Below are 10,904 nucleotides of genomic sequence, written 5' to 3' on the forward strand. Positions count from 1 at the left end.
TAGTATTAAGATGAGTTTTGGTCACAAGTAGACGAGGGAGACACATTCCCATTTACACCTGTTTTGATCCATCTCTTTTGTCCACTTTCAACAACTTCTGTCTTGATTTCTTTGAGGGGAAAGTCTTTGGGCAGGTAAATGTATGGGCTTTTTCAGATCTTTTGGTCTAATGGATGAAATAAGCTCACACAATTTACTATGAACAGGAAAGGAGACGACGAAAAACATTTGTAGAGAAGCAGTGAGTGACCATGAGTGCGTGTTAGAAATCAATGTTGAGTTTCAGACCCTGTTTAACCTGTATTTAGCGTTGTGCACTCGTGATCCGATCGACCAAAACGCATCTTAATACCAGGTGTAAACAGGGCCTCTGTCTCTCACTATCAAATACACATGCAGTACGTCTGACTGCACTTCAACTACCTTTGGGACGACAGCGCAAAAAACAACAAAAAATATGCATTAACATTAACATTTCATCAGCTCAGCAGGTTTATTTTCTAGTGTACTTAAGAGGCTCTGTTCAATACAGCCGGTAAAATTGAGACGTCCTCAGTCACACTAATGCCTTGCTGAGACAGTCAGCATTTGCAATGTGAACACACATTTCCATAAATGAAAGCTTGAATGACCACAAAAAAAAACAAAAAAAACACAAGCTGCATTTAATTCAAACGTTTCTATCACTGAGGTTCGTATTGCAAAAAATGTGGGGGAAAACTGCTATGATATTAAAGCTTTTACATTTTGATAACTCATCTTATATTGCACAGGGAAAGTCATGTGACTTTCAAACAACGTTAGATTGCAACAACATTTTCAAAGATACATACAATCTTTTTTTTTTTTTTTTTTGGAAGTTGCATGCAAACCTCAGTCAGGATAAACCTAGACAAGATTTTAAGCCATTGCTTGGTTCTTAAGACAGAGTACACACAGCAGCTCACTGGTGAAAGTAGAAACAACACGTAGAGCCCCCTGTAACAACAAAGAAGCAGAAAGCGCTTTCTTTCACCGAAGTTCACTTAAACTCTCAATGAATTGTGGTCCACACAGCTGAAGAAAGAAACAGAGAGCTGAACCACTGACTGTGTGGCTACAACCATCTCAGGCGGAAAAGAAAAGCCTTTTATAATTGTGGAAGTATTGCTAGGGGGGAAAAGCAGATGATAAATACATCAATTGCAGAATGCGATTTTCACAGAAAACAGTGAAGGGCTTCTTTGCCTTGCGGTTAATAACATACGCTCTTGTATGTTGGAAAGTTTTTGAATTTCAAATCTAATAAAAAAAGCATTCCCAAAGATTTCTGACTCTAAATCACTGTTTGCTGCTATGGATTGGGGTATGAAAAGCTTAGAGATCGCAGGGCCATTAACGAAAGCACAGACAATCTGTGAATAGTCTGTTCGCACAGCTCACACCTACATGTGTGCTTGGCCTGAGCACATTTAAAGCTTTTTCCTCCTGCCATAAAATAGTGGTATGCGCTTTCCAATTACAATGTGCATAGTAAGATTAAAGGGTTAGTTCAGCCAAAAATTCTGTCATTAATTACTCACCCTTATGTCGTTCCAAACCCGTAAGAATTTCGTTCATCTTCGGAACACAAATGAAGATATTTTTGATGGGATCTTTCCATCCCTCCATAGACGGCTAAGCAACTACCACTTTGACGACTCAAAAAGTTAATCCATATGAATTGAGCGGTTTAGTCAATTTTCTGAAGAGACTCGATCGCTTTATATGATAAACAGATTGAATTTAGGCTTTTATTCACATAAACGTTCATCAATTCACAGATCCTTTATGGTAAATGGAAGCTCAAGTATGTTTGCTTTACGTGCGAGAGCCAGTGAGGTTCATTCTCGTGTTAAGCAGCATGTTTGAGCTTTCACAAGAACCAATGAGGTTTGTTCTCACACATCAAGCAGGTTCAGTTAAAGCTGCAGTCGACAAGATTTTTTTGATCATATTCACTGAAACCGACACTATGCTCCGACAGAACAACATAAATCAGCCGGTTTTATTAAAAAAATGTGCTTCTACCTCCACCTAGAGCCTGTTATTTGTTTTGCAAAAATCCACCACTCCCAGTTTTTCTGGTGCAATCAGTGCAGGGCTGTGTGAGACCTGACTGTCAATCACAGTTCATGCACACGCCACAGATCCCCCCCTCGTGCACGTTACAATATCACATGCTAGGGCTGTAGTACTCGAGTCCGGTCTTGGACTCGAGTCCGGACTCGAGACCGCTTTTCTATGGTCTCGGACTTGTCTCGGACTCGCTGGTATTCGGACTCGGACTTGTCTCGGTCTCGACCACTGGTCTTGCCAAATATGGCTTTTGGTCTCGACCGAGTCCAGGTTTCTTTATTATGTTCCAAGTAATCACACATACGTCGCCGCGATATTAAAACAATATATTATTGGAGGGAAAGTGAAACACTGGCCACCTAATAAGTATTTCGGCTCTTTTTCGTGAGCCGGCTCGTTTCACTCAGCTCACTGAAAGAGCCGGCTCTTTTGACTCACAAACGGCTCTTTAAAAAATAAATGTTTAAATAAACTCGCTGAAAGTCCACCGCTAGTGCAACGTGAATATTCACATTTTTAATTGTCCATAACACCCCGAAAACTAGCCTGCTTGCCTTGCACATCTAATTAATGGGCAAAGTTTTCCGACTTTTTTTCTTACCTTTCTTTCTTTGCCTCCACGAGTGGTAGGCGCAATGACTGGCTGTTTTAAAATATAGCTAATATCGAAACAAAATAACCCAGCTCATAACTTGCAGGTTTGCTTAGTGGCAAACTTTTTTCATTTGATTGCTTCAGCCGCCACCCGCCCGAAATTAATTAAAATATTATTTTTCGTCACGTCATCTGCCCGATCCGCGGTTTATCCGCATCTCTTGTGTGTGTGTGTGTGTGTGTGTGTGTGTGTCTGTGAGTTGTCTCGGTCTTCCCTCATGCAGTTTAATTGGTTGACATCGCGTGTATGATTGACAGGAACAGAATGTAAGGCTGATCAGACAGTCGAAACAAATGTGTTAGGCCTAGGCTATATAATTATTATTTTTTTGTTGTTCTTTGAATTAGTCAATTATTTTAAATAAAATTAAAATTATTCATTATTTCATTATTACATAATGATTTAATTTCTATAGGCTAGCCTATATTTTTTAGCAGACTTTTTTTTTCCTGTCCTGGACTCGGTCTTGACTCGGACTCGAACCTTTTGGGACTCGGTCTTGACTCGGACTCGAACCTCTTTGGACTCGGTCTTGACTTGGACTCGACTAGTCCTGGTCTTGGACTTGTCTTGGACTCGACAAAGGTGGTCTTGACTACAGCCCTATCACATGCACACGCCTGAAGTTCGCAGGTGTGTTGGATTGTACGAAGCGTGATGGCGGAGAGAAAATCTACTAACAAGCTTCCAATTCCTCGGATAACAACCAGAGCTAGGATGTCCAAAAAAAACAAGGAAAAGAAAATGATGTTTCGATGCTGAAGAGACGGGCGCATTCACAGAAAATCTGGTGCACGCGAACTGACGAGCACAAACTCGATGGGAGGGTGCTCTGTGGTAGTGGGGGAGGGGCATGAGAGTTGTAAACATTTTGGCTAAGTCCCCTGAATCTGCCAGACTTGCCGACTGCAGCTTTAAGCTTCTGTTTATGTTCGCTGATCAATGTTTATATGTGAATAAAAGCCTAAGTTAACTCTGTTAATCATTTAAAGAGATCGAGACTCTTCAGAAAATTTGGACTAAAATGCTCAATTCATATGGATTAGTTTTACAATCTCTTTATGAACTTTTTAAAGCATCAATGTGTCAGTTGCGCAGCTGTCTATGGAGAGTACAAAAATCTCTCAGATTTCATTGAAAAATATATTAATTTGTGTTCCGAAGATGAACGAAAGACTTATGAGTTTGGAACGACATGAGGCTGTGTAATTAATGATAGAATTTTCATTTTTGGATGGACTATCTCTTTAATAATATTAAAAGAAAGCAAAAATCTCAAAGAATCCGTTTTGCTTTCATAATCTTTCATTGACTTTTTTCGCTGCCGCATAGATTTGCATAGAAGCGGTTCAGTTTGATTTCCGAATAAAGCGTCACAGTGAAGATGTTATACCACCTATACACAGAGACACAAAAACACACGGCGATGTTGAGGAGATCTCACCTGTGCCGATGCTCGTCGTGAGCTCCCACGCCATGTATGCCCTGTCTGCTGCTGTGCCTCGCCTCCTTCTCTGACTCGATGTGTGGTATCAACACGTCCTCCAAGCCAAAGTCAAAGCGCTTGTGTTTGGAGTTGTCCGGGAGGAAGAAAAACGCTCCAAAGCACAAGGTGATGAAGGCACTGAGGATGAGGAGGAGGATGAACTTCTCGGAGAGCCGTAAGGTGGCTCTGTGATGGGGGAATGAGGAGGCACCTGGCGAGAGGGTAGGTATCCTACGTCCCGAGAGTGGCAATAGAGCCGGCGTGGTCATATTTTGATGATGAACTGGAATATGGCGGGATAAGTGTCAAGGTTGTTTTTGTGTAAGCCACACTATTATCTCATTGCGGTAACAGGGAGATTTACTGCCGAATGTCTTCTTATCATAGAAATTTAGTTGTCCTGTAGATCACAACTGATTCCACTTGCTCTGAAAACAAACACATTTTCAGATACTGACTGTCATAAGACATTCAACAGAAGCTTGCCATTAAAATGAACTTCAGTTTCCATGGCAATTATGTTAAGCAGCAGAAAGGACATGAGTCTAAATTTTATTAAACAACAGGTAGCTAGCTCCAGGAATCTAATTTGATTCCTCTGTTCTAGACTAGTAGTCACTAGTGATTAGAAGTAATTTGGTCTATTATTTGTGCAATATATTTGTGCCCTTCAAGTGTAGTCGGAAATATCGTAATTAAGAGTTACGAGCATATAAATGACCGAGCAAAGTTGCATTTACAAGTGGGAAACTCTATTCTAGATGATACACTAGTTGTGACAATGAAAGGGGAGTGTCGATTTGAAACATTGCAGAGACACTGATATATAATATAAATAACATTATGTAATATATAACCTATACACAGAGATCTGTGAGCAAAAAGCAAGTCTATAGCAAATGGTGTCAAATCACTCAACTTTCATGGTCTGCTTCACATTTAGTTGTGATACTATAGATAAGTCAGTGATTTCTCTTTGGGTTTATTCACAATTTTTTTTTGGTTTTGTTTTGTTTAGGCTGCCATGTTATGTTTCCACATTGAATTAGTGATGTCATAATAACAAAAGGCTGATTTGGAGGTATAAGTTTCCCATGTGCACTTGAAGGTAGCAATAGAAATTCAGATTGGTATGCTAAAACTAGTGTACCGTTTTGACACAGCCTTGCATACTGACTACAACATTTGGTTTGAAACTTACTACGAAAGTATGTAGTACAAAGTATGTGCTTTATAGTATGAATATGTTGTACATCCGCCATTTCGTCATGTGACCTACCAACATCAGTAAAGTGTTCATCAGATGCAAATTTCACCAAAAGTAGTAGGTCGTTTGGGTAATTTAATTTACAGTTTTATAAATTTGGACATAGGCTACTCATCTCACATACTGTTTTCCACCAACTATAGGGAAGTAGACTGATTTAGAAGCAGGGATAGGCTTTCTGAGCCAGGAGGGGAATTCTGTGCCGCTCCGCTCCACTCAAATACGCTGATCTAGGCCAGCTTTTAGTCTGTTTTGCTTGGTGACAGGCAAAGCCTGGTGTTTTGTCTAATTTCAGTACTATTTTTGTTGGTGAAAAAAGAAATAGGCCTATACCAACTAATCAGTCACATTTTGTCTGAACGCAAGTCACTTAAGATATTAATCTATACTCTATAAAATTACACAACCAATTGTGCTGTTTTATGGAATAAGAGCAATGTTGTAAATGTGATTACCTGCAGTGCTGTGTAACACTCTAGCTCGTGATACATTGCTTAATTATAAGGATTAAATACTTTTTCCCTACTATTACGCCACCCATTAATGGGCTTTTGGTTCATACTTACAAATGGTCTACAGTAAAGACAATGACGGCGCAAGCATACATTATGGTCAAAAACTACTTTAAATATTGTTTATTAGATGGTCTTGTTTGGATAATCATACAGCTTCACATTCATGCCAAACACAGATAGACTAGAGTCAAACAAGCAAAGACGAGTAACCAAAACAACAATCATCGGAATGAACATGCGCCAAATACATCAAATTCGGCATACAGACAGTACTATCAGACTATGAGCATGACAATGTGACACCTGTACAAGTGTTGTGCTTCATTACAGCGCCACATCAAGCGTTTCGTGCTCAAAACGCAGGTCTTGTCTTTAACATCAGCCAGGATTTGTATTAGGCTACTATTTGATTAATACTCTTACAGATATATAGGTTAAATGTGTGCACATACCGTGAGGGTCTTTTTATCATTCTGATCCATGATCCTCGCTTTGATCCAAACGCTTCTCGGTGTCGAGGCGGGTTGGGTCAAGTCGTTATCTTCACGATAAACGGCGAGTTCGCCCTCACCGCCCGAAAGGCGTAGGCTATTTATCTTCAACTAGCAATACGTTTTCGATAGCGAAAAAAGCAGTTTGATATGACAAAATAGTAACGCAACCTAGGAGAACATAAAGAAAACCCGCCGAGCGGATAGTGAACACAATGTTACAGCTCTAAGAGCTTTCCTTCTGCGTGTTAACGATAAAAGTTCCCGTCACATCATCATGAGCTTCAAACGGTAAATATTGCGGAGCGCGCGGACCGTGTTTCAGCACAGGCCTGATCCGCTTGATGCCGTGGCAGCGTCTCTGAACCGGAGAGCGATATCGAGAGCCGATACAATATTGAAAGTAAACCACGGGTGTATCGCAATCGCTGGGGGATCCTCTCTACATAATGCCCTATTTTAATAAAATATCAAGCCGGCCTGCGCTGGACGTGTGCTGCGCCTTTTTCATCCAGTAAAGGCATTCAGCTGGCAGCCGTGTAGAGGACTGATCCCGTCCTGCAGCTGCTGCATCACCTTGTCGGTGCCTCGGGATAAATCGGCGCCATAGACCGTAAATCCACAATTAATGCCTGAAAGTTGCCAGACTCACGTTTATGCCCCTGCTTCTATGCACTGAAACATTCGCAAATGCCACCACCGCCTCCCTTATGTCTTCATTCCTCCTTATTTCTGTAGCCGTGTGCGCCGCCAGGCTCTAATATCCAGGATGTTGTTACTGCAACAGCTACTCCTCCTCTCAGTCCTCCAACATCCAGTCAGCTGCCGTTTGGTAAAGCCAGGGAGCGTCACTCAAGTACGAGTATCTCTTGGCAACGCAAAATGAATAGCGGTAGACTGTGGACGGTGGAGAAAATAGAGCATTTATAGTAGTAACTTTTCACAGTTCCTAAAGTAGATTGGTATTACTCTTCTTCTTTTTTTTGTCTACTTTAATATTTTACTTTTTTGTCTAGTTTATCTTTGTTTTTCTGTTTCTGTATGCTTATGTTCATGTTCAATTTGCTGTTTATGAAACATTTAGTTGCTTGCATATTAATATTTAAATAATGATAAATAAATTATTAATAATTATAAATAAAAATATTAAAAAAGAATAATCAAAAATAAAAACAATGTAAAATGATTTTAACTGATTCCTTTATGAAAAGATTCCTTATGTAATGTCAAAATAATCAAGTATGTTGTTTTATGACATTAAATTACAATTACATTAATAAGTAATCAGATGAATTACATATAGCTTATCATATATGTTAAACTTTAGATGATGCAATCATATAAATGATTTACATATAGGCTAAGAGGTGGACAAAGTACACAACTTCCTTACTTGAGTGAAAGTACAGATGGTCAAATATTACTCCGTTACAAGTAAAAGTTATAAAGACCGATTTTTACTTAAGTAAAAGTAGCCTACAGAAGTAGTCTACTTGTTTAAAAGTAAATGTCAATGCATTGTTTTATTATTGTTGCATTGTTGTATGTAATACTTACAATACCTTATGCCTCTGAATCTATGCCTCCATATCTACCTTTATATCAATATCAAATTTATTAACACAGTTCCGGTACTGGGATTGAGTGTGAGATTGAACAAGTCCACGATGGTTTCGGACACCCAGATTGTTGTTCCCTCAAATAGTGCCCTATTTAAAGTTTTTTGGCTTTTAGTATGAATATGTTAGCCTGTTATCTAAAAGCTAGTGTGCTCTAAAACAATGACAAAATTCGCATTTTAGAAGACCACCAAACCCAACGTTGAAAATGAAAATCAGGTTGATCTCAGAATCGAGCGTCGGGTTCTGACGTCAACCCGACTTTAATTTCCAACCAAAATCCAACGTCTGTCCGACGTTGGCTGTTGACGTCAATCTGACGTCCGGTTCTGACATCAACCCGACTTTCATTTCCAACCAAAATCATCCCCTGACTGACGTTATTACTTTCTACTCAAGGACCTTGCCAGAAATAGTTGAGTAAAAAGTACGATATTTGTCTTTCAAATGTAACGAAGTAAGTAAAATGTAAAAAGTAAAAAGTTTCCAGAAAAAATAATACTCAAGTAAAGTACAGATACTCAAAAGGTGTACTTAAGTACAGTACTCAGGTAAATGTCCTTTCTTACTGTCACATCATATTATATGTAAAAAATGGATCAACGACTTTGTGGAAATGATCTAAATAGCCTAATATTAAATATATGTACAATTTTGGTAGGGCAATCTTAGGAATGATTTGCATATAATCAAATATATGTTCAAATTAGATTACACAAATGATTTTCATTTAATCAAATATATGTTCAACTTTAGATGATACAATCTTATAAATGATTTACATATAATCAAATATATGTTTAGAGGACTTATTTTAGAGGACACAGTCTTGGGGTTGAATATAAAATAGTTTGCGCCCTTATACATCATGGATCCATCAAAGGACATGTTCACATTCTGCTGAGCAGCAGAGAAATGAGGCCATTTAGATCAGCCTGTGACTTAGTCCTTGGGCTGCCATAAGTGTAGTTATTTTCTCTTGATTTAAGGGTGATATACCAGACTAACCCACAGAAAGTGTCAGTGCTGACACTGAAAAAAAATTATGTGTGAGTCATATTTAAGAAGGCAGTGGCCAAGGGACTAGATCTGCTGTCAGTCAGTTCAAGAGGCACACATTTGACACCCTGACAGATGTCACTGTCAGAAAGAAGGAGTTTCGCTCTGCTGAGTTTCTCAGTTTTCTGTGAGAATACGACACAGATCACTGGCCAAAAGTAGAATCACCTTAAACCTCAGACCAGAACAAAAAAATACTGGAAATAATTCACCGCAAACCTCTGTGAAGGCAAAAATAGGACAAAGAGACAGGGAAAAGCAGAGGAAACGGATGATTGAAAGGTTTATCTATTACTTTAAGAGCAGAGGTGAGACTGAGACCATCCTCCAGTGGGCCTGCATAATGAGTCAGGATGTGTTCTGAGACTTTGAAGTGAGGAATGGTGAACGATGACAGTTTAAACTCAGCAAGCAAATTAATGGGATACAGCTTCAACCTTGAGAAGTCCAGGCAAGGGCGAATTGATTGGCTTTGCAGGACCAAAGCGGCTGTCAATTGCATACCCTGTCACCAATAAATGTAGATAAGGGTGACTGTGTCTGACATTCCAGTTAATGAGGCGACACAGCACTGCCTCATAATGCTAAAGAAAATAGGAAGTGAGTGGGGGCAAAAACCATCTCCATAAAAGAAGTACTCATATATAGGTTAAACTAATAATTAAACAGTCTAAATGTTACACTAAACAATATAATCACATCCGAGTCATATAAAACCAAATAAAATTAGGTTCAGGTGAAATACTTAAACTGTTTGCCTTTGACTGAAATTATACTGATTCAGTGACTCACTCATAAAGATGGCCCAGTTCCTGAATAAATCAATCACAGAGTCCGAATATGCATACCTTTACAGTGTGCGAAAAACATATGAACCGAGTATTCATAGTATTCATAAAACAGTATGCGAAAAGTACCCGGATGACCTACTTCTTCCAGCGAGATTCTGGGCGAAAGTCCCAAACGGTGTTTTTACGCCCTTGAAGGGCACTTCAGGAAGGGGTGTTCCTTGAAATTGAACACCTGAATTCCTTAATGAAGAGCCCTTCCACAAGTCATACATGTTATTTGCCAGTTCTTTGCCAAATAATTTTGAAAGCTAGGAACATTACCTACTGTATTAACATACAAAAGATGCGCTAAATTGTGTGTGAGGTACATAAATGTATTAAGTATTCCTTTTTATAGCTGACTTGCTCACATTTTATTTTATTTATTTGCAAACATTTGGCCACAGCTGTACCTTAGTTCTGATCTTATACAGTTAGTAAAAGAGAATGCTGCCTTAACACATGGATTCATTTTATAGTCTATAGTCTTAAACATGATCAACTAGTAATGTATTACATATGCTTCATGTCCCCTTCATAAGTTAAATTTTTTTTTAACTCCCATCTCTTTAATTATGCAAGTGAGCATATAGCTCTGTTACTAAAAATATATAAGATGCCCAAAGGGAACTAAACACTATGTTATGCAAGTTGTCCTGGAAACCACATTTCTCCTGGTGAATGAATTATTGACAAACTGCTAATGTTAACTAATCCAACTGAATAATTCAGTCGCAACACAGTCCCGCATTCAAAACTCTCTGGCAAGTTATTCTTCCCTTCAGTGCTTTTGTGGGTGCATGTGAAAAAGAAGCTTTTAGTCCGGGTTGTCAAGCTTTGTCACAACAATCTGGTCTCGGCGCTGTGACATGACATGATGCTGAC

General features: G+C 39.0%; 1 protein-coding gene across 2 annotated transcripts in view; it reads right to left on the reverse strand.

Annotated features, from left to right (window-relative positions):
• Window positions 1-7,317, reverse strand: part of man1a2 (mannosidase, alpha, class 1A, member 2) — an 83,125-nt gene extending 75,808 nt beyond the window's left edge. The window contains exons 1-2 of one of the 2 annotated variants that reach the window (XM_081368317.1): window positions 7,164-7,317; window positions 4,197-4,666 (exon numbers count right to left, since the gene is read on the reverse strand). In XM_081368317.1, coding sequence (XP_081224443.1) covers window positions 4,197-4,507 — 311 coding nt within the window. In that variant the 5' untranslated portion in view covers window positions 4,508-4,666; window positions 7,164-7,317. Of the gene's footprint in view, window positions 1-4,196; window positions 4,667-6,472 lie in introns of both variants that reach the window. The other variant, XM_081368316.1, reaches the window with a different exon arrangement.
• Window positions 7,318-10,904: the final 3,587 nt, after the last annotated feature.

This window comes from Scardinius erythrophthalmus (genome assembly GCF_964197995.2).
Source record: "Scardinius erythrophthalmus genome assembly, chromosome: 6".
Classification (NCBI taxonomy): Eukaryota; Metazoa; Chordata; class Actinopteri; order Cypriniformes; family Leuciscidae; genus Scardinius; species Scardinius erythrophthalmus.